This window comes from Micropterus salmoides, unplaced genomic scaffold, assembly GCF_014851395.1.
Source record: "Micropterus salmoides isolate LMB-PRFRI ecotype aquatic unplaced genomic scaffold, ASM1485139v1 Ms_hic_scaffold_18, whole genome shotgun sequence".
NCBI classification, from domain to species: Eukaryota; Metazoa; Chordata; class Actinopteri; order Centrarchiformes; family Centrarchidae; genus Micropterus; species Micropterus salmoides.
The window spans coordinates 29463643-29487856 of NW_024040928.1; the positions used below are offsets into that span (position 1 = coordinate 29463643).

General features: G+C 44.9%; 1 protein-coding gene across 7 annotated transcripts in view; it reads left to right on the top strand.

The window, feature by feature from the left end:
• The window catches only part of adgrg6 (adhesion G protein-coupled receptor G6), a 117054-nt gene that overhangs the window by 13669 nt on the left and 79171 nt on the right, over positions 1–24214 (top strand). For 6 of the 7 annotated variants that reach the window (XM_038726108.1, XM_038726104.1, XM_038726105.1 and 3 more), the window contains exon 3: positions 22253–22600. The exons of the other annotated variant lie outside the window; for it this stretch is intronic. In XM_038726108.1, the coding sequence (XP_038582036.1) occupies positions 22253–22600 (348 nt within the window). The remainder of the gene's footprint in view (positions 1–22252; positions 22601–24214) is intronic. 7 annotated transcript variants of the gene reach the window in all.

The following is a 24214-nucleotide window of genomic DNA, read 5'->3' on the forward strand; positions in this document are numbered from 1 at the left end:
GTAAACCTTTTAACAAGGAAACGTCACATTTGGTGTTTCCTGCAGCTCCTTCACAGACGAGAGTGTAGACGTAACGATGGGGTCGGGCCTACGGAGAGTTTAGTGTAGTGTGCAAACGGCGAGAAACAACACACACCCCTCCCAGCTAGCATTCATCACCATCAGTCAGACAGACAGAGCTGCAAACAACAACTCGAGTTCCTATTTCCTGGAAAATGAACAGCTGTGAGAGCAACTCAGCAGAAACTGAAAAATATTTCTGACTTAATGAAATCCGCTCCGTTGCCCCGAGTCAGATATAAGCAGAGCTGGGTGTTAATTATGAATGAATAATTTAATGTAATGATTCAAAGTCCACCAGCGCTATTATCTGGAGATGTGGAGACATTTAATTCGCTAATTGAAGCTGAGAGTGTTTATCTTTATGTGAAGAGGCCGTACAGGCTGAACATTATAATTTGAGGAATTCTCAGCACCTGAAAGAAAAGAGGGCTTCTGTGAAGTCTAAGATGTTTGACTTTTGTTTCATGCTTCTGCTGTTTGAGAGTTTGATTTTCTTGTTGACATCCTTCACTCGTGTTTTGTTTCTCATGTAATTCATGTTTTCCTGCTGTCGGGAGAAAACGCTGTGTTTCACTTTCCTCATGAAAGAATCACTGGCATCATGAAAACAGTCCTCCGAACCCGTTAAGAAGCTCTTAGTGTACTTTTTAAAAATACACTGGAGCCGTCTCAGAGATGCAGCGTTTTCATCTTGACAGCAGTGATTTATATGATTTCCATCTTTTTCTTCTTCCCATGTTTCCATCTTCCATTCGCTTGTCTGCTCTTCGCTTCATCCCACTTCTTCTTTTTTTTTGTTTGTTTTCACTCATATTTTCCATCCCTGCGCCCGAGCATGCCTCGTTTTCTCCCCGTCATGTGCTTCCATTAACCAAACCGCTTGTCATGTTGCAGAAAAAGTCACGGCTCTTTCATGAAATCTGCAGCCGGATATCATTTCCATCTGGTTTACTCCTTCATCGCTGTGAAGTGCTTCATCACAGCAATCACGCTTTCATTCATTCCTCCCACACATGGTCAGAAACGCTTCCAGTTTCACCTCTGTTGTCACCGTGTTCCATTTCTAAACGTTGCAGAACTGCTGCTCCTGAACGTCTGCTGGTGAAGCAGAGCTTCATGTTTCTGGGTTTAGTTTGTTCTAGTTCTCCTGAGAGTGACGTCGAGACGCCAGTAAGTTTGTGCCGAAACTTTCAGAAAGTCAGTTTTAACATCACTGATCATTAATGTCACGGTGACTCACGTTCGATCAGTCGATCAATAAAATTTTCATTCATTCATTCATTAGTTTATTTTTGTAATCATATCTCCCTTCATTCATTGGTTGGTTTGATTGTTCTCGTGTTTGTTCCACTGATCGATCGCTCATTTGATTTACTGATAATTAATTCCTTTCTTCTGCCCAGTTGTTTGATCATTGGTCTGTTCGTTCAGTCTGTCGATCGTTGGCTCAGTCCCTGCTTGGTTAAATTTTCATTTACTGTCTTTATTTTATTCCTGAATAAAATCAGTCGTTTGTTCGATTGTTGTTGTTCTTTCAATTTGTTCAAATAATCTTAAGGTTTATGTGTGTGTGCAGCAGGCCGGTGATGAGGTCAGTGTGTCAGTAGGTCCGTGTGGAAACTTTAAAGTGCAGAAGCTGGTTTTGCCAAAAGCAAACTATAACATGTGTCTCATTACAGTTTTATTTCTAAGGTTTGCAAGGAGCCGACTGTCTCGGCCGAAAGTACGCGGACACCTGAACGTTCCCTCCTCGTGCGACGGTGACTCCTCGTTCATTCACGCGCCGCGGCCTCCTCTCTGCTCGCGTCCGTCTTTCCACCAGATGTTGAACCAGCTGCGGGGATTTGCTGCCATTCAGACACCAGAGCGATCGGGTCCGGCTCGTGCTGGACGGGGTCGAGGTCAGGACACAGAGCTGCTTGGTGAACGGGAGGCGCCGTCATGTTGAAACACAAAGTGTTGGACAGGGGTGCGTTATGTTTTATTCTTAAAGCGAGGACAGAGACAGGAGGTGGAGAGAGTCTTCATTCTTGGCTGTTGATGATTTCAACTTTCGTGCCAATAGCGCTCGTTGAATGGGAAAATTAAGATGGGATGGTGGGGGAGAGAGAGAGAGGGTGTGTTTAATGTATTTTCCAGACCCTACCAGCAGCCTCAGGCCACACCGAGCGGTTCACACACTCGTAAAGTTCCCAGCAGTACAAAACCACACACACACACACACACACACACACACACACAGAGGTTAGCGGTGGACGCTCTGGTGACAAGAACACAACCCAACGTGTGTGTGTGTGTGTGTGTGTGTGTGTGTGTGTGTGTGTTGCTGACCAGTGGATAAACTGGACAAGACCAGGAAACTGTAAATGTCTCCGGGCGATGACGGATCTGAGAGAGAGAGAGGGGTTAAATTTAGAAGCTGAGTAGCTGAAGTGTTTCCACTCAGACATCTGAAGGGATCAGAGTATCTCCACACTCTGACCAAAGGATTGCCTGCTCACATTATCTTCTAAACGTGGCTTCTGAACTGGCCACGGCCAGAATACGGCGATTTTTCACGGGAAACTCCTGTTTTTCATTGCCCTCGCTCGGTTTCCTCCCGCGGTCACGATTCTCCTGATGTCCCGTATTTCTCTTAATTTATGATGAATGTTTACAACCTTGTGGCTCTGCTCAGCTCTCTCTCTCTCTACACTGTTTCCACCGTAGTGGCGGAAGTAGCGTGCCCGTGATGCAGAGAAAAGGCGCTCGCTCTAGAGTGACTGACCGGACTGACAAACTGGAAAAGATCTGATGTGGATCACTTTGGCCTGCAGTCTCCAAACACTAGAGTAACCCCGGTTCTGATGCAGGCTGTCGGACCTTCACAGTGGCTTTATTTAAATTCTGTGCAAACCTTAATTTCTGGCAGCTTATTACGACCCAACTGACAATAAATACTAGTAAGAGCTCACAGCACATATCACATCAATGGGGTAAATAACTCGGGGAGAGAAGTTTCAGGTAACAAAAAGTGCAATCAATACAAGGAAATTGTAAGGAGACAGAAGAAGAAGAGAAAAGTGCATGTTAGAGGTGTTATCAGAGGAAGTGTTCTCTGCAGAGTTTTCAGGAGCTTCTTGAAGTCAGAGAGGGACGCCGCTGTTCTGATGGCGTGAGGTAGCTCGTTCCACCATCGTGGAGTCACAGATGAGAACAGGGAGTGGGGTTGGCAGAGCCAGGCGGCGTTCGTTGGAGGAGCGCAGCGGCCCAGAAGGAACGTTAACTTGTGTAGTTCAGTCTTAGAGAGGTTTAGTTGAAGGTGGCGAGCCTTCATCCATGCAGATACGTCCGAGACAGAGTTACCGTTACCCGCGCCGAGACGCTGGGGTCGTCTGGCGGACAGGATACGTACATGTTGTTTTGGGGTCCTTTATCATACATAGTTGTACTTTCAAACGGACTTCTGTGTCGTTTCGGAACACTTGATAATCGACCTGTCTCGTTGTTTAGGTCTGCGGACGTGTTGGCAGGTCGCCAGCTTGTTTTTTGTTCTTTATTTTTTTAAATTTGTTGTCGGAGCAGCTGATCCAGATTACACAGAACAGATTATAGATTCACAAAATGTAGCTGTCGGCTGTTTATATTATAAACTTTATTTCAGTGGTTTTAACGCCTATATAAGAGGTTCTAATGGATCTATTAGCAAAAGCTGTTAAAAAGTAAAATCCTTCTTCCCTCTCTGGTAAGTACTGGAGCACTTTTAACTCTATACTAATGCTGCCTCATTTAGTTGTTTGTATTAAATTAACAGACACAACAGAACTTTATTCCAGCTGCAGCTTTAACACACACACACAAACAAAACGGTCCGTTAACTTCCCCGCCCGAAAACAGAGTTTGTTGAGATCCAATAAAACCCCCAAAAGGAATTCATCTTTATGACAGTGACTGGATTCAGACCACAAAGAGTCTCACTGCCGGGCTGGATCAGCTTCCATATGTGGTTTTTAAGAGTCATCTATCTGAATCTGCTGCAGAAAAGCCACAGTATTTTGTTTATTGTTGCACATAAAATCAAATTAAAAGACTGATTTTGTTGGTCAGAAAACAAACCAGACACACAACACTGACACGAGAGAGGAAAAGTGACTGACTGAGCTGAAGATGATCATTTTATGGTTGTTTATCCTGGTGTTCGGCAGCTTTAGCCTCCAGGTACTTTCATGCCTGTAAAGCAAATTCACTTAAGCTCAAGAGTTCAGAGACTGACGGCGGTTTAGAGTGAGGCGGAGAGACGGGGATTAAAGAGACTGAGGAGGATTTTTCAGAGCGTTTGAATGTTGGACAGAGTGAAGTTGATGAGGAGAGACAGGGGGATATTGTATGAGACTCTTGTCAACAGCTAATGATTAAAGTCACATCTGCGGCGCCACATCTTCATGATGAAGTGACGTTTTAATTCATTTTGCAGTCGGCAAAACTCTCCCGTCAGTCCTCCTCCTCCCCGAAGTCCTGACAGACAGAGAGAGAGAGGGACAGTACAGCAGAGCCGGGAGAGAGAGGGCAGAGGAGGGTCCGTTCATACATATTTCATAACATCTCGTGGGCGTGTGCTGGTGCTGAGGGCGAGCCAGATCGTATCAGCCAGACTGCTGTCCTCCCCTCGTTTCTCTTCTGCTCAGTGTTCTTCTCTTTTCTCCTGGTGTCTTAGCTTTTTCTTCTTGTCTTTGGTTATCTTCCTTTACTCTTTCCCTTTTTGTCTTCCTTCCAAAGATCTCTATTAGCCTTTTCCTTCCAAAACACCTGCGGCGCTGTTATTCATTCACTCACTCAGGCCTGAATTTGCCGTCGATATTAAGTGGAAATATCACTTTTAAAGCCTTGATAAACATAAACACGTGACAAGAATCCCTTAGTTTGTTCAGCGTCAAGCACAGGGACGTTCTGAGCGGAGGGATCTGAATTAAATACACAAGCTGCGACATATATTTTGTCTTTTGCTGCTGCGTTGTGCTGTGGCGTGACTTTCTACTTCCCTGGATATTGAAGGAAAGCGTTGGAAGGTTGGCGGCGGCAGCGCACTCGCCGCTGTGCCTCGGCTGTTGCATTAAACACAAACAAGGCGTTACTCTGTCCTCTCTGCTGGTTCTTGGCCTTCTTCTCTTCTCCTTGATCATTCCTCTCCGGTCATCTCCGCCTTTCACCTCCTCACCTCCTCCCCCTCGGATGCCGCTCTCAATTATCTCCTAGTGAAAGACGAGAGGACGAGCAGACGAAACACCTGGGAGAGTGAGTCAGCGTTCACCTGGAGAGAGAGAGTTCAGTTCCTCCCTCTGGTGTGTTGTTCTCCTACTGAGCTCATTAGTGTTCGTTTAAATGTTCTGTCCAGCTACATCATTATGTGTTTGCTCAAAATCAGACCCGCAAAGGTCTCGGGCGGGGTGGAGGTCAGGGATCTGCGCACGGGGGTGTTGTTATGTTGAAACAGGAAGGAGACAAACAAACTGTTTTCCCTTGACTGAAACTGAGAGGCCCAAACCGGGAAAGCCAGACGCTGAGATCAGACTACACAACGTTTTAGTCTTTTAAGATGGTCACTATGTCGGATCTTTCACTTGTTTAGCGACGTACAGACGTGGTCATGGTTCCATGGTTTTTCTGATCGACGGTGAGGCTGGACCCTCCCCTGGTCGCTGGGTGGGGACTATCATCCTTTCAGTCAGTAGAAAGAGGGCGAGTATGTGTGAGGAGGAGACTGGTATAAAACCTCCTGTTGGTCTCACACTCAGCGAGGGGAGGTTTTGTTAGTCCCAGGAGCGGCACTGGTTATCTTCCACTATGACACGCTAAACAGGATGTAATGAACAGTTGCCCGATGCTAATGTTCATTTCCGCTGCGTCGGACCATCAGAATATTTCAAACATTCACGGCCACTTTACAGAGTGAAGCCAGGGGTGAATGTAGGCGGAGTTTGAACTTCTCTCAAGTTCTCACAACTACTTTGTTTATCTTTGTATGCACAGATAAGTGCAACAGCATGAATGCCTTCGAGGAGAGACCGTCCTCGACCATTTGTACGATTCATCGTGTCTCGCCGCTCTGTCTTGGTCACCGAGCGTCGCTGCTCAGAACAGCTTTAAACACGTATGTCTCGAGCAGACCGTTATCAGATTAAACTGCAATCTGAATAAAACATGTTTTTTTTTTCCTTAAAGTATAAGTTGAAGGTTGAAACCTCAAACACTGTAGGCTTTGCCTCCAGAGGAAACTGTCTCAGTTTGTAAAGGCAGTCGTTGAGGTTTTGTCTAACTGAAGAACAGTTTAAGCATGAATCTGGTTTCTTTGTCCTCCAGACAGACATTTCACTTCAGTCCCAAGTACTGGTGGGCTGTTGTGCTCTGATTTGGTAGAAACTGTACACAGGGTGGGTAAAACTGTATTTCATTGGTAGGAGGCAGGAAGGAAAGCAAAGGAAGGCAGCGGAGAGATAACAACAAAGGGCCGAGGGAGAACGAGGAATGAATGAGGGAGGAGAGAGGAATGCAAGCCAAAGAATGCCAGAGAAACGCTAGAAAGGACAGAGAGGTGAAAAGAGAGAAGGGCAGGTTGATGGAAGCCGACTAATCCACAGGATTAAAGTCTGAGTATTTTTAGTACCTCTGTGTTGCTGAAGAATATCAGTTGAAGTATCACCGAGCTCCTTGAGTCACAGTGAAATGCCAGCAGCCGCTCGGGATCAGATATGATGTAAAAAAGGACAAAGTGAGATTTTAAAAAGCCCTCTCCACCTTTTCTGCTCAGCTCGTGTTTCCTGGCGCTTCTTTATCAGACTTCCTCATTTCAGGGTCACAAGAAAGATTTGTTACGTCTCCGTTAAGAGGGCCTTGACCTTTGCACTTGCAGTGTTTGCTGAATATAATCCTCCTGGCGGACTCAGTTTCTCCCGATAGGAGGACGTGTTCGTTCCTCAAAAGCTAATATGAAGTGTGGATATCAGGATCGAGCGGTGGGAACTCGATGAAAGAGATGGGAATGACTTTGCTGCGTAAGGAAATTCTGGGCACTTAAGTCATCAAACTTGAATGACGGACTTTGGCTGATGTCCATGTTTGCTTTTCAGACACTTAATAAGTTGGATATATTTGAGCTTGCAGAAGCCTTGGCAGTATTTGCACATCGTGAACTGGTAATTACAGTAACTTCCACAGCAGAAAACACTTTCTTTATCCCGTTTGAACTGTCCTCTGAATTACACACATGATGTTTGTCAGTTTTAAAGATATTTTTTTTTCCCATCAAGAAAATCCCAGTTTGTTGTAAAACAGTAAAGTTACATTTAGTTTTGTGTGAAAGCGCTAAGTGAACAACATCTCTCGTCTCGCACAATATACGGACATGTTAGCGCTGCAATGCTATCTAACGTTCATCGCCTGCTTGCTACTAGCCAGGTAGCTTAGCTTTAATCCGACGACTCCTGGTCCTTTCATCACATCATCTACACATGGAAGCTCTTTGACGTTAGCTTCAGTGAGAGAAACAGTTTTACTTTTGGGTTTGTGGTCTTTGTAATTACGTATTTTCACATTCTTATCCAACAGTTTTACGACAACCTGCGACTTCCGTTGTTTCTGGACGTTGTCTAACGAACATATTTGTTTCAAAAATAAGGTCCCATGGTCGTCCGCCGGAAGGGGAGGGACTCTCTATTGGGCAATTTAGAGCCTCTTACTCAACTGACCTGTCATGGTCTGTGAAACAATATGTGGGACACCAGAAACTCACACAGAAACCCACAGCATCCTAGGAATTACGCCAGTATTGGACAATTGTGGACCTCATGATTGACATCTAAAGCTGACGTTGACACTGGATGTAAATCACTGCGGAGGTCGCGGTGGATGGACGTGTAGCAGGTCTGACTTTCCTGCAACCATCATGGTTCCCTAACCTTAACCTAGAGTTTTTGTAGCGTAACACTAATGCAGAATGTACACAGCACGCCATGTTCCGGCTGCAGCTCGTCATGGCCCGCAGATTCAGTGTCTGTTGGAAATGCTTCAGCAGCCACGACATGATATAGATGAGAGTTGTGTTTTACAGCATAGATGCAGCTTATTTACGTGTCTGTTTTTAAAACGACAGCCTTTTGTTGCTTCCGCACCTTCTCTGTGATCACACATCTTAAAAATCTCAGTGCCGTCGAGTCTACTTTCGCCATTAACGTGTATTTATGTTTATTTTGGATGGTGAAAGGCTGGAAACCCAACAACCCGGGTCAGATATGAAACCAGGACTTTGCTGTAAGGCCGTGATGCTAATTAACTGTGTCACCATGCTGCCCCGTCCAAACTTTATTCCCGTAAATCTGCCTAGAGGGAATAAAATGTACACTTCTCTACATCCTTCACCCCTCTACTTATTTTTCAATAATTGCAGCTTCTCCTAAAAAAGCCACGCTGCCAGAGCTGTAGCATAGCCAGCCTCCCGTCTCCCACGTCAGCTGCGAAACAAAGGCCTTTTGTTTCCCGTCTCTGTCAGACGGGCTAAATGAACAGAAGTTTGGGTTGTAGCTCGGCGCTGCCTCTGACAGATAAGTGTTACCCACATGTTGAGGTTATTGTGAGGACAGCTTTCTGCAGAAAACACACTTCTTCATTTCATCGGAGTTTTCAGCCGCAGCAGGAGAAACAGCTGGCTCATCCCTAAATCTCATCACTCACTTCTCTCTTTTTACCAGCAGTCCTGTCCAATAGGACTGGACAGAGTGGGTGACAGACAGAGAGTAGCTGTATTTGGTCAGTGGCCGGTGGCTGTCTCCCAGTGGATGTCTGGAAGTGCAGCTTTCCAAAAACACTAGTCCATTGCATCACTATAAACCGCAGATAATTGTAATTGTACAGACACTGAAACAGTGTAGGACTGTAATTATGTCCTTTTTCATATTAACCCCTTTTAAATTGGTCCACATGTTAAAAACTGAAAGAGAAATTACTATGCACTGTTTATGGAGGCCCACATATATGTTTTGAAACCACTTCAGTGAATGGAAGTTGCACACATTTAGTGTTAAATTGAACTGACAATTAATATCAGCTTCAAGCTGTTTAGGTTTTTTTAGATCCGAGAGAGCAGGAACAAATGCCGGACAAAGAATCGGCCAAGAGGAAGTGATGAGGCATTTTTTCTGATGTTGCCTTTAAACCACCGCATGACGAAGTTTCATCTGCTGAGCGAAGTGCTTTTCTTCTTCAAGTCCTGGTAGCTCATCAAAGTACACCGTAGAGAACTGGGAAGCCTCTGACTGGGACAATCAACACTTAGTTTAAAGTTGCTTTACGTAGTCAAAGGGCTCGAAATGTCGAGGGGGGCGTCGCAAGAGGAAGTTTTCAGCTCGGCGCAAATCAACTCCGGCCAGTGCCGTGTCTGTCAGACGGTCTGAAAGGGATGCTACCATATCACAAGAGCAATAACGTTTTAATAAATCTGACTGAATTTAAATGAATTCATTCCTCATTGAGGTGAAAAGGTCCCACGTGCACATTTAAAGAGGTTACTTCCCCAAACAAAGACACAAAGAGGAGAGAAGACTAAATCATGTGTGTTTAAAACGCCTGAAAACGTTACTGCCGATTGAAAATCTCTGCGTGGAGAAGAAACATAACTTAGTGGTTCTGCATAAAGATGCATCTTTCTCTACTTCCTGTAGACGCACTGTGATTTTCAAGGTTAAATTCATAATAAATATCATCCTGTTGGCCGAACAACTTCTGTTGAGTTCAAGTTTCAGTTTGATAACATTTTCTCTTTCTCTTGGACAGAGGAATTCAGTAATTTGAAGACAGGATCACTTAGGTAATTACTTCTACCAGTTAATAAACACAATTCGCCAGGACATTAAAAGTGATTTTCTGATAATGAATATAATCTGTAGTTGCAGCCCTGTTGTTGAGCAAGCTGCTCAGTGGCACCAGCACACAAGCTTGCGGTTGTAACAGCTGCCAAATAGAAATACTGTCATGTTGAGCAGGGTGCTTATTAAAAAACAGCTCCGTCAGCCTGCCATGAATAAATGTGTTTGTTCAATTTTTGCGGAGTCAACCTTGTTTTGACGCTTATAAAGAAAAGGGTCTGTGAACACGTCAAACCCTCAACGGCTCACGGCTGCGTGTGAGTACAGTGTCATGCCTCAGAATGAATACTTGAAAAACTAATTGGATTTTCTACATTTTTCTCCCTCCAGTATAACTGAGAGTAATTATAGATGGAGACACACACACACACACACACACACACACACACATCGTCAACTCAACTCAACAAGTGAAGCTAGTAATTAGCAGCACACGCACACTCTCTCTCGCTCAGCGCTGGTCATTAGCCTCGGCCTCTGAGCTGGTTTCACATCTTAAATGAGCGACGTGTTGTTTGTATGAAGCTGGTGGTGTCGCAGGATTTTTTTTACAGGTGTCAGGAAATGTTGACGTAGCTGGATCGAATGAAAGCGTGACACAAACACACACAGAAGCTTATTAAACAGCAGGCCATCCCAGATGCATGCGCCCAACCTGATCTCACCTCTCCCTTTATACCAAACAGCCATGCTCACACACACATGCTGTGAAAACACACACGCGAACTGACTTTATTGAGTCATCTGTGCTCTGAAGGTATTTGGTCATAGTTTTATTGAAGCACACTTTCTCAAGAAACACTCTGTAAACACAACGTACTCGCAGCAAATCTGAGTAACCGAAAGGCTTTTCATCCTGATATTTTGGACTTCCTCAAACCTGTAAACAAACCTGTGTTAGGTTCACCAGAACGAGACAAAAAGGTTCCTTAAAGCGTGTTGATATCCTCAATGGCGAGCTATACGAGCGGGCGGTCTGTGGGGACCATTTCCTGCTCTCTGTGGAAAGATTTATGACACATATCACATATTATAAACAGAAAATTCAGGTTGCACGTGACATTTTAAATAATAATAAATAATATATAAGTAATTTATATTTATTCTGTTCAGATCTGATTCTCCTGTAGATCAACTTTTCTCACGTAATATCATCCCTGCTGAGGCAACACATACACAGCCATGATTTAGTCTTCCCTCCTCTTTTGTGACGTTCACAGGGAGAGAACAGAAAACTTTAGAAGTTGTTAAAGTTACTGACAGCTGCTGCACGTTTTTGGGTCATTTTCTAATCAGTAGCTTGTTTGTTTTTTTACTTTAAGTTGCATGTTTTCTTTCTAAAGGCATTTTATTTGTTATTTAACTGCAAGCTATATTTCAGAAAGTAGTTTAACAAATTATGCGTCCCCAGTGCAAACGACAGCTACCTACACATTTAAATACGTGCTGGGAATGTACACTTTTGCTTTGTTTAGCTGCCAAAACTCATCTTGATATAATTCTTTATTCTGTGGGTTGATTTTTACACTCATGGCTGTAACACTTTTACATGTTGGCTTTTCGTTCAGGGTCAAACTATAAAATGAAAGATCCTAAATGTTTGATGTTGTTACTTTCCTTGATGATGGTTTTTGTGCGATACAGCTGAACAGAGTACGTGTGAACGTGTAGTATTTACCAGAGGAGACCTGGTTTTGAATCATCTTTTGAAACACATAAAAAAACTTCAGAATAGCGGGTGTGGTGTTTCATTTTGTCCAGAGTTTGTGTGTGTGAAGCTGAAGCTGCGTAAAGTGTTATTAACTCTGGTTTTCCTTCTCTACTAAGCAGTAAAATGGTTGATGCAGTGCAACAACAGCATTTATTGTTCAGCTGCATAAATAATCTCTGTTTACCTGACAACGACCTCTAGTAGCTGTGTGAATCATAACTGGAGTGACATCCAGGTTACTTTCCCCTTTGAAATTCATTACTGAATAGGAAACTGCTGCTGCGAAGTTGCCATGTTTACGTTCATTCACATGTTTACTTCATGTCAATGCGATCATGATCAGGACCTAAAGCAAACCTTAACCCTCGAAGTGCCAGATAAAAAACATGAATATGAAACACCAACACATTCTCGCTCCAACTCCTCGCATATGGACAAGGTCAAGACCCCTTGGCGGAGGCGCCGCTTTTTAACCGCCTGAGTAGCCTTTAGTGTTCTTTTTGGACTTGTAGGGTTCTGCGGTCACGTTTTCAACAATAAACATGCAAAGTCCGGTTAGACTTTGAAAATAAAAGTACGTTAACATTGCGAAACATCGCAATTTTGAAACGGCACGTTGTTAACGTTGTAAACATCGCAGTTTGGTTAGTTTACGGCACCAAAAGTACCTGGTTAGGTGTAAAAAAAACATCACGGTTTGGGTTAAAATAACCAAGTTACATCAGTTAACTTACGCGAGTAAAGTAACGTTACTTGCGTAACTTGCGTGACTTACATAACTTGAATAAAACCAAATCAAATGTTGACTTTTTGTTTCCCGTTGGAACAAACTGTCTCCTGGTTGAAAGTCCGTTTCTGGGCGTCCACTCACCCCAACCACCGCCTTACGCTGACGTTTCTGTTAAATATCAATCCCTTTAGCGTTCCAAAGATGACACTACTGGGCTTCCTACAGAGCGTTACAAACTGACGCCAATGGGTCTCCTCCATATGCTACGGCGTGGGAGTAAGAACAAGTTAGAAATAACGCTTTCCGCCACATGTATTTTGAATTTCATGGCATGAACTCAGACACAGTATATTTCAGACATGAACAAGCATTTTCACATCATCCAGATTCTTTATTTCCTCAAGTCGTTTTTTTTTCCTACAAGCTGGAGCTCTTTTTCTCTTCATCACTTTGCGACCTCAAATGTATGTAATGTAGCAGCAGCTTCAAAGCTTTTGGTGAAGAAGACAAAGCAGCAACTTTATTATTATTTTGATGTTGATGAATTAACATGAGACTCCTCTACTGTTCAGGGTCAAATTGACCCACTGACTTAAAGACAAATGAGTCATTAGGATTTGTATTGAAAGTAAACTTTATTTAACCCGGATGCTAACATTGGCTAATGACAAACAGGCTTAAAACTAAATGTACTTACCGGACAAAACAGCCAGCTCCTTAAAGTGTCTTTTAGTACAACTGAAATGTTTTTAGTACCAAAATGAAAATACGCTGTGAAAGGGTCAAAGCTCTGAGACAGAAGCACCGCCAGCACCCAAAGACAAGTTCACGGATAGTTAATTGTACGAGTCGCCTCTTTCCTGATTGACAGGTCTCCGTGGTAGACACTTTTCAGAGCCGGAGGTTTCCGCTTGATTCTTGCACACAATCACACACATTTCCTCTCCTGTCTACATCAGCATGAACGAGGTGAGATGCAATAAAACGTAATCCATTTCACCTTCTCCCATCACTTCTCCTACTTTTTACATATTTTCTATTCTCATTTTCTTCCCTGCACTACTCTCTCCTGTCTTCCACTCCTTTGCAGAATTATCCCCAAGTACTGTCTATCCCAATTTTCTCTTGTTTCTTTTCTTTCCCTTCTCATTTTCCTGTCCTTTCCTCTCAAGACCCGTTTGTCCCTTCCTTTCCTTTCGCTCCTTGAAACGTCTCCTCCTACTATTCTCTCATTTCCTTTCTCATGTTCTCCTTTCATTCACTATCCTAAATGTTGTCCTTTCCTTCTCCCCTCCATATCTACTCTATATTTGTCATTTCCTCACCTCTCCTCTCCCTAAGATCTTTGTGTCGTCACCACAACCTCTTGATAATTTGAGGCTTCATTGCATGTTCTGTAAATAAATTCAATTTCATTCAATTAACACACACAAGCCGAAACGTACCCCAATCAGAGGAAACATTAAACACAATACTGTCAGGGCCGTAAAATATTAACATCTCAAATTAATTAGCTAACGGTGGATATGTCTTCATTGACTCTGTGACAAACTGCTGCCCTCAAATCCAATCCACCCACCTAAATGTAAACGTGTAATCCTCCCGTCATTACACCCCGGCGTTATTAACTCTGAGGATTTAAAATCACAGTTTGGACCCTCTCTCTCTCTGTGGTCGGGTTTCTCTCTCCTGTCGCTCCTCGTTAGTTAACAGTCCAGCAGCAGAGCAGCGTTTCATCAGAGAGTGAAGAGGAAGCAGAAAAGTTTTATATTCGCAGCACTGAAGGTGACTTACAGCCAGAGAGGCGGGGAGGAGGCATCGAGCTGTCCCCGCTGAGACAACTCCTCACTAACGGTGCACTGAACGCACCTGTAATGGTGGAGACACGAGGTGCATTTGTTTTATAGCACTGCTAAACACAAACAGGTGGAGAGGGGAGGAGACAAGGAGTGGAGAGAGGAGAGGAGAGGAGAAGGAAGAATGCACCACTTGTTTAATGAAATGTTTGGGGTTGATTGTTCTTATGTTGTATGTATGATGCTTTGGAAATGTTGTTGTTGCACATTCATGCCAATAAAGCTAATTTGAATTTGAATTGAATTGAGGGCAAGGAGAAGAGAGGAAGAGGGGAGGAGAGAGAGAGGGGAGGAGGCAAGGGGAGGAGAGAGAGGGGGAGAGGGGAGGGGGAGGGGAAAGAAGAGGGGAGTGAAGGAGGCAATAAGTGGAGAGAGAGAGGGGAGGGGGCAAGGGAAGAAGGGAGAAGGGAGAATGCAAGGAGAAAAGAGGAAGAGGGGAGGAGAAGAGGAAATCGTGGGGGGGCTCGAGCCAATCCCAGCTGACATGCTAACCACTGCACCACCGCGCCGCCCCAGAAGAGGGGAGTGAAGGAGAGAGAGAGAGAGAGGGGAGGGGAGGAGACAAGGAGAGGAAAGGAGAGGGAGAGGAAAGAAGAGGGGAGGGAAGGAGACAAGGAGAGAAAACAAGGAGAGGAGAGAAGAGGAGAGGAGACTATGATGGGGTGGGTAGAAAGGGAAACGAGGACAGGGGAGGGAAATGAGAGGAGAGAGGAGAGGAAGTTAGAAGATGAGTGTGTGTGTCTAGAATCAAATTATAAACTTTACGAAGGAATTAAAGCTCAAGTCTTCACTTTATCTTGGTTTAAAAACTGGGGTGTCCTTAATTAACCGTTCAAGTTTAGCAGAAGCTGATTTAAATGTATCAGAGCGCTCGTCTGCAGCAGATGAAGCATCTGTTTGAGCAGCAGCCTGGACAAAGTCAAGAGAGGAGTCTCCCTTCAGGAAGTCATACTGGATTTCTGTACATGCTTTATACTCCTGTTCTTTCCAAGATGTCTGTCTGTCTGTCTGCTCATCTGTCTGTCTGTCTGTCTGCTCGTCTGTCTGTCTGTCCGTCTGCCTGTCTGTCTGTCTGTCTGCTCACCTGTCTGTCTGTCTGTCTGTCTGCTCACCTGTCTGTCTGTCTGCTCGTCTGTCTGCTCGCCTGTCTGCCTGTCTGTCTGTCTGCCTGTCTGTCTGCCTGTCTGTCTGTCTGTCTGCTCACCTGTCTGTCTGTCTGTCTGCTCGTCTGTCTGTCTGTCCGTCTGCCTGCCTGCCTGTCTGTCTGTCTGCTCACCTGTCTGTCTGTCTGTCTGTCTGTCTGCTCGTCTGTCTGCTCGCCTGTCTGCCTGTCTGTCTGTCTGCCTGTCTGTCTGCCTGTCTGTCTGTCTGTCTGTCTGCTCACCTGTCTGTCTGTCTGTCTGCCTGTCTGTCTGCTCACCTGTCTGCTCGCCTGTCTGTCTGTCTGTCTGTCTGCCTGTCTGTCTGCTCACCTGTCTGTCTGTCTGTCTGTCTGCCTGTCTGTCTGCTCACCTGTCTGCTCGCCTGTCTGTCTGTCTGTCTGCCTGTCTGTCTGCTCACCTGTCTGTCTGTCTGTCTGTCCGCTCACCTGTCTGTCTGTCTGTCTGTCTGTCTGCTCACCTGTCTGTCTGTCTGTCTGTCTGTCTATCTGTCTGTCTGTCTGCTCGCCTGTCTGTCTGTCTGTCTGCCTGTCTGTCTGCTCACCTGTCTGTCTGTCTGTCTGTCCGCTCACCTGTCTGTCTGTCTGTCTGTCTGTCTGCTCGCCTGTCTGTCTGTCTGTCTGTCTGTCTGTCTGTCTGCTCATCTGTCTATCTGTCTGTCTGTCCGCTCACCTGTCTGTCTGTCTGTCTGTCTGTCTGTCCGCTCACCTGTCTGTCTGTCTGTCTGTCTGTCTGTCTGTCTGTCCGCTCACCTGTCTGTCTGTCTGTCTGTCTGTCTGCTCATCTGTCTATCTGTCTGTCTGTCCGCTCACCTGTCTGTCTGTCTGTCTGTCTGTCTGTCCGCTCACCTGTCTGTCTGTCTGTCTGTCTGTCTGTCTGTCTGCCTGTCTGCCTGTCTGTCTGTCTGCTCACCTGTCTGTCTGCTCGTCTGTCTGTCTGTCTGTCTGTCTGTCTGCTCATCTGTCTATCTGTCTGTCTGTCCGCTCACCTGTCTGTCTGTCTGTCTGCTCATCTGTCTGTCTGTCTGCCTGTCTGTCAGTTTACTATGGGCCAACAAGGAGGAAGCTGTGTTAAGCTATGTAACGTTTTCACTGTGTAATGTTAAATAAGCAGCGTTCTTCTTTGGCTAATAGATCACAGGTGAAGATGGGGAGCAGTTCTGCCACTGTGTTCAGCAGTAATGCAGGACAGATGGATGGTTTCTGGGCCTCAATGGTGACCAGTGTGTCGGCAGCGGTGGTGCTTCCTGCGCAGCGCGAGGTGTTCGCTACAAGATACAAGATAGGATGTTTAGTTTGCTGACTAAGAGAGTCCGTGTGGTGAAAGACCTCAGGATCAAAACAACACTCGTCTTGTTTAATCAGTTGCTCAGCCAGCACCGGTCAGGTTGGTTCCTGTCCTTTTACACAGCTCCGGCTGTACTCTATGTTTTTAATCGGCCTCAAACTCAAACAATAAAGGGTTAAAAAGATCAGATCAGGCGCAGCAGGCCAGAGGGAACCGGAGTGTACCTGAAACCACAGACGAGTGAATGCATCGGGTCCACAAAGGTTCGGTACCTGATACCCATGGTAAAGCTCTCAGAATAAAGTAGTGCTGTGGTGTAAAGTACAGTCTGACCGATCAAACCACCACGACCTCCTCCCTCTGCAGGCTTTTCTCGCTCTTTATACATTGACACCACGTCAGAACATTTGCTAAATTATGGTAAAAGGGCTACAACTATGGTCAGGCATCATTTTTTATTTTGACAATATGGATTTAAAGTCCGATTCTTCCTTTCGATTCCGGTTCTTCGCGATTCTCGATTCTGATCCACGGCTAATGTGGGTGGAGTTTCACACTGAGTCTCCAGTTTGCGTACATTTGTCTACAAGTAAAAAAATACATTACAGTAACGCTGTTGTTCACAATTTTAAGAATTTCGTCAAAGAACTTGTTTCACTACAGTTTCACTTACCTGATTATACCATATTATGCTCAGGGCTGTCCGAGGAGGGCGAGGCAGAACGGAGAGACCGGCGCAGCGCGTCAAACACGGTATTGTTGATTTTTACACCATGAGGGTGAAGGTGTTTACTCATATTCGTAGTGCAGCCTCCCGTACAAGAACAAAGTGTCTCACAGGTGTCAGCCGGGCTTTTTCCAGGTAAAATAAAGCCACGCTGGACAGCGCCACTTTTCCAAACGACTACAGTGGAATTGTATTGGTTCCATGGCTTGAAGCATGCGGCCACTGACCAAGCTGGCGCATATGATGCGTTGGGAGTGAGTCATTACACTGGCAGCGATATAGCTCTATATTTTAATTTGTTTGTTTTTATACAACAAACAGGTAAATATATTCATTTACAAAGTACACAGTGACGATGGGAGTCCTGCCGCCAAAAGTAACGTAGCTTTATGACACGCTGATGACATCTGATGTGGATATTCCACCTCAGCATCTGCTTCCAGGTGTTTCCAGGTGTTTCCAGGTGTTTCCAGGTGTTTGGGAGTGATGTTCTTTGAGTCAGTGTTGGGTGAAGACCACAAGTTTGAAACTAATACAAATGTGTTGGTGTGGAGTTAGCATTAGCCGCTACTAGCAAAACACACCCCAGTCTCAGACTGAAGTGTTGAGTTGCATTGTGGATAATGTAGGCGCCCAGTTGAAAGAGGTCATATTCTGCTTTTTGTATTTTCCCCTTTCCTGTATTGAGTTTTATATCTTTTATGTGCATGTAACAGGTTTGCAAAGTGAAAAAGCCCAAAGGGAGTTCCCATCTCCCACAGAAAACTCTGCTCTGAACTGATAACAACTACAAACAGCTCATTTGTAGTGCAGCCGCTTCCCTTTCATACCTGTGACGACACAGGGATGAAAGCTAAATGCGCCTCACATAACGCTCGCCAAGCGGCTACTCCGACACGCCCTCAAAAACAGCGGTGGAAAAACAGCACACAGTTGATCATGTAGAGACGTGATGTATCACCCCATAGGTTAAACGAAGCCTTCCACACAGAGTGAAAGAGGAGCTGCAGCAACGCGCAGTATGACAAAAAATATGGTGTTGTTTGAAAAATAAACCACGTAAACCTGCTCTGGTACAACCTCTGAACACCTCCTCTTTAACAAGGAAAAAGACTGTGTCGACGTCAAACCGTCGAAGAAGTATTTCACTCCTTCAACTGTTCTAACTGTACAGCTGAAGACAAACATTGTAACTTGGAGATCACATCATACTGACGACCGAACCGTCAGTTCTGATTGGTTCTGTTGATCCGGGCGGGTCAAAGGTTCACCGCTTCCAGAGCGGGACTGGAGAGGATAAAGAGAAACGTGAGGTTGTGCTGCCAGAAACTTGAGAGGCAGCTTTTAGGATGAATTGTATGCCAAACACACACAAACACGCACACACAAAGCTACTTACTCTACAAGCTGAATGAAATGAGCGGATCAGGAGAGATCGTGGGTAGACCAAGAGAAGTCTACACTCCCCGAGAGAGAGAGAGAGAGGGGGGGGGGGCTCTGCTGTCTCAGTGTTAAACAGTGCTTGGAAAGAGAGAGAGAGGGGGGGGGGGGGGGACTCTGCTGTCTCAGTGTTAAACAGTGCTTGGAAAGAGAGAGAGAGGGGGGGGGGGGACTCTGCTGTCTCAGTGTTAAACAGTGCTTGGAAAGAGAGAGAGAGGGGGGGGGGGACTCTGCTGTCTCAGTGTGTGTTAAACAGTGCTTGGAAAGAGAGAGAGAGAGAGAGGGGGGGGGGGGGGCTCTGCTGTCTCAGTGTTAAACAGTGCTTGGAAAGAGAGAGAGAGAGAGAGGGGGGGGGGGGGGGACTCTGCTGTCTCAGTGTTAAACAGTGCTTGGAAAGAGAGAGAGAGAGAGAGAGAGAGAGGGGGGGGGGACTCTGCTGTCTCAGTGTTAAACAGTGCTTGGAAAGAGAGAGACAGAGAGACAGAGAGAGAGGGGGGGGGGGGGACTCTGCTGTCTCAGTGTTAAACAGTGCTTGGAAAGAGAGAGAGAGAGAGACAGAGAGAGAGAGGGGGGGGGGACTATGCTGTCTCAGTGTGTGTTAAACAGTGCTTGGAAAGAGAGAGAGAGAGAGAGAGAGAGAGCTCGGTATGTGAACCGTGTTGCTGCTTCTAGTTTTTCCATTAGTGGGAAAAAGGAGTTTGCTGCTTTTTGATGTTGCGTCCAAATGTTCCTGAAATTTCATGCCGAACAGCTTTAATGGCTGCAGAAGGTTTAGTCTCCGTCTCTCCGTCTCTCTGTCTCGCACACACACAAAACACAAAACACACACAAGGAGTCGAAAAGGGTTTGACTTGAACAGAGGCGTATGCTTTATGTGCGTTACGTTCAACACTCCTTAAACCTGACAGCAGAACATGCACAATGAAGAAGGTGGACAGTCACAGTTAGAGACAGGATCAGTGACGTGTTAATGAGCTCAGGGTAGAAACAGGATCTGCTGCACTTTACTCGTGAACTTCAGCAGGAGCAACAGTAGAAGAAACAGTAAACTGCGATTGATCTTCCCTGCCGTGGTGGTTCCCAGCGGCCTCGCTGCGTTTTGATTGGATAGATTTTTAGGCGGAGTCACCAAACATATTTAAAGATGGATTTTGATTTTTTACATCAACCAACAGAATTTTTTATTAAAACGCCCATATGAGTTGTTTGTACAACCACGCTATTACGACCCGTCTGTACGTTTGTTGTGGCTGTGATCTCCAGGGGCCACACAACGGTAGCAAAGGAGGATGTAGGGTAGTTTACTGTAAATGGCGACAAAGTAAGAAGGTAGGATGGGGTGGTTGGATAGGTGAAGCTTTCACGCAGGGTAACGGCGTGCGAGTGGAGTTTTAACATACTGACTTCCGTGAGTTTTGTAATGTACTCACATCAACCCAAAACAATGTTTTTCACAACGTTTACCGCATGTTTAATGTCATGTGACTTACGCAGCTTAGTTATTACATTTATAGGCGCCTTTCAGAGCATTTGCCCGTAAACCTTAAAGAAGTTAAGGTCCGGTCGCCTAGTGTCGTTTTGGATAAACTACCTATTTTTGTCGTTAAGGTTGGAGGACAGGTTGAACCATGTGCTGATATGACTGTTCAGGATTAACACTGCTGTCTGTTTCCCTCAGTGCATTCAGAAGATGTGTTCTCTCTATTACTATTTCAAGCTTTATTTTATGATTTTACTACTTTTTTCCCCAACAAGTTTGATTCACTGGTTTTAACAACTGATTCTGTAAAAGTTTCAGCCTACTTGACTCCCAGGCAACATTACAGAAGTCGGAAAGTATATCTAGAAAGTGAAAATACCCAGAAATGAACTTACTAACATGCTCTCTGTTGGGAACAGAAGCTGCTGAGAAGTTATAGAAGTGACTTTAGGGTTGCAAACTGCCAGACGTGTTGGTGAAATGTGTCTGAATGTGGGGAAGTGGAAACATGTTGTGACAGCAGGCAGCTCTTCATGGATAAGTAAGGGTTAAAACACATGCCGCCGTTTATGACGTCTCCAGTGCGTTGGCTGTGGTTTTGGCTGTGGCAAAGGCCGAGCCAGAGATCAACGGAGGCCATTGTTACCCCGAGCGAGAGACGAACCATTCTTTCCACTTTCCATTTCAGCTCTTGTCTGTTATTATTTTTTGTGAGGGACGGCCCCCGTCTTTCCAGCTGTGATAGAAGATGATGAACATGTTTTTATGTTTGGAGTGAAAAATCGGAAAACAAATCCAGCTCCATCAGCGGTTACTTTCTCTGACAAACCGACCTTTTCTGTGTGTCTCTTTTTCTTTGATTGACCTGGTATTACCAAAAAACTCCTAGAGAGAGAGGATCTTAAACACAGCACCACATTAACTTGACTTTTACGGCTCAGTATTGAGTCTCAGCAGTAACGTTAACAAAGGAAAATCCACGTGAGGACAATATAACCCAATACACGAGAGCACTGGTTGTCTTGAGGGTCGGTACACTCTGCACCTCCTCTACACATTTTGTAGTGCACAGATATTTAAATATTACTATAGTTTTGGAGGATTATTTGAAACAGCTTAACTCTCACTGGTATTTCATGCTGATGAAACACCAGAGATCTGATTATCAAGGTTGACTCATCGATCTGTCCTCTCTGCTCAATCTTTTATTTATTAAGGTGACTTTTTCTCGATCTAACCGGCAAGATTATTCTGCATGTGCATGTTTTGTTGTGCCGCAGTTGGTGTGTTGTAAAAACGTACAGAAGTGGGACGTGGCTCGTGGTGACTCGGTGGAAGTGAACATTCTCAGTCCACTTCTGTCTGAACCGATCGATCTGCTCTCGGTTGACTGATTGATAGACTGATTCCGCTCTGGGCTGCTGAACTTTTAGCTAACTGCACGACTTGTCTTGTCCCGTTTCGTCTTTGTTTGCTCCTGATTCCTGGAGTGTGATCTAAAAAAGATAATTCCTAATGATTTTGTCCCCTTAAAGAAAACCTTGTTTGTCTCCTGAATCCTAAAGGTCCTTGTAACCTTCTTGAAAACTTTTGTTTTCATCTTCTTTGTCCTTGACTCTTCGGTAGTCGTAAAGGATGCCCCGCACAGCCGACTGCACTGTGTTTGTCCTTGATATCTGTCCACTTGCCTCCTGATTTCTAATGGTAGTGGGTGTTTGCCTCCTTTGCCTACGACCTCTTGTCTACAACCCTTTGAATGGGTCCTATCCTCCTGTCCTCTGTTGTCCTTGTCCTTGTCTACTAGCATCTTGTCTTCTGAGTGATGTTACCCTACTTTTAACAGCTTCGGTGGAGGTTGTCCCTTTTTGAAAGTTCATGAATGTATCATCCTGCCATCACCTTCAGTGCTGGGCTGCATCCCGACAAACTGTAACATGGAGCTGACGGAGTCCAAGGGGGAATTCACGTCGCCCTGCTACCCCCAGGTATACCCCAATTCGCAGGCCTGTAGGTGGACCATGAGGGCCCCCGCCGGCTTCATCATCCAACTCTCCTTCCTTCACTTTGAGCTGGAGGAGGCGCCGGGCTGCATCTACGACCGGGTGGTGGTGAACACGGGAAAGACAGACGTTAGATTCTGTGGTCTGACGGCCAACGGGCTGACGCTGAACTCCACAGGGGACGTGATGGAGCTGTCCTTTACCTCCGACTTCAGCGTGCAGAAGAGGGGGTTCAGGGTTAGCTTCCAACACGGTAGGTTCAGGCTGACACCAGGACCCTGTTCTTCAGAGGGTGGGTAAACCGATCCGGCCTATCACGCTGTTATCAGAGTGATCCTGGCAGTTTGAGGGACGGTTAAGTCTTACTTTGAGATAAAGGCAACATGGGTAAAGAGTTGAATAACTGATTTAAAGTGCCGATCCTGTGATTGCACTTAGATGATGCAGGTGTGTAGAGGAGCCTCCAAGGATGCAGCTGGGGATTACAATCATAAACCTAAGTCTAACTTCTCATGTAGAATCAAAATTTTATAAAACAAAAAGTGAATGCTTTGCTTCTAAAAACATGTTGCTGTCGATTTAACTGAGCTGCTGTCTCTGCGACACAAACATAAGATATAATTCTCTTTGCAAAATAAACTTTGATCTGTAGGTGAAAGCTAATATTTGTTGCTGCCACCTGACTTTGTCTTTTTATTGGACAGTTAAATGTTGTACAGCAGCACTGCGTCTGTGGGCAGAATGGGATGAATCATTTAAGATTTATTACAGTGAGGCCTATCTGTTGACTGCGTCTCACTCTGAACACGGTGGAAATCTCAGAAAAGGCAAGTTAACTGATTTTCTCACAAAATAAGTATTTAGTTTGAACTGAGGAAGGTTTCAGTCAGAGGTCGTTTTTGGCTTTTTGTGTAGCTCTTCTGCTGCCAAGGTGCCAAAAAGAAAAACTTAACGCAGCTTTAATTTAAGTTTGAAGCCACAGAGATCAGTGGTTTCTGCACGGCAGACAGCGAGGGGATCAGCATCACACAGTCTGAGGTATCGACCCACCAAAGGAAGACTTGGCCGCTCTCACGGCGGTGTCGCTGTGGAGTTTTGGTGCATCTGCGTGTGTGTGTGTGTGTGTGTGTGTGGTGTTTTTCCATTGCACACTGGCTGTTGGTTTGTTGCTCTCGGCCAGCAGCTCCAGCCAGAGTCGTTCTGCTGGGAAAAGCTTTGAGACGTGAAATTTCTAAAAGACAAACTCTCTGATTCATCAGTACTCGGGGGGTGAAGTGTGTGTTCAGGGTAGAACAGTGTGAAACACTTTTTCTATCTGTATGTTTTGAGATTCAGTCAAACTTTCATCAAAAAGGTTTCAAATGTTTCTTTAGATTTAAAGTGCACTTTATAAAACAGAAATGAAAAGTTTCTCTAATTTAGACGATTAGTTGAAATAAAATATTTCCCTTCTTGTTATGATGGATTTTCACTCCCCCTCTCTCACTTTCTTTCCTCCTCACTTCCTTACTTATTTATCTCCTCCTTTGTTCTTTTCTTTCTTTTCATGCTTTTTATTCGTTCTGCCCCTTAAACTCCTTTCTTCCTTCCTATTTTTGCTTTTTATTTCTTCTCTCTTTCTTTGCTGTGTTGCTTATTTCCTACATTTCTGCCTTCGTTATTTTTTCCTTTCTTTGCTCATTCTTCCTCTTTTCTTGATTTTCTCCTAACTTTTCCTGTCCTTATTTTTTGCTTACACTCCTTGTTTCCTTTCTTCCTTGCCTGCTTCCCTTTCTGTGTTTCTGTCCTTCTCTCCTTCCTGACTCCACGTACTTTCTTTGTCTTTTTCTTTACTCTTCTTCTTTGGCTTCTGTCCTTTCTTCCATCC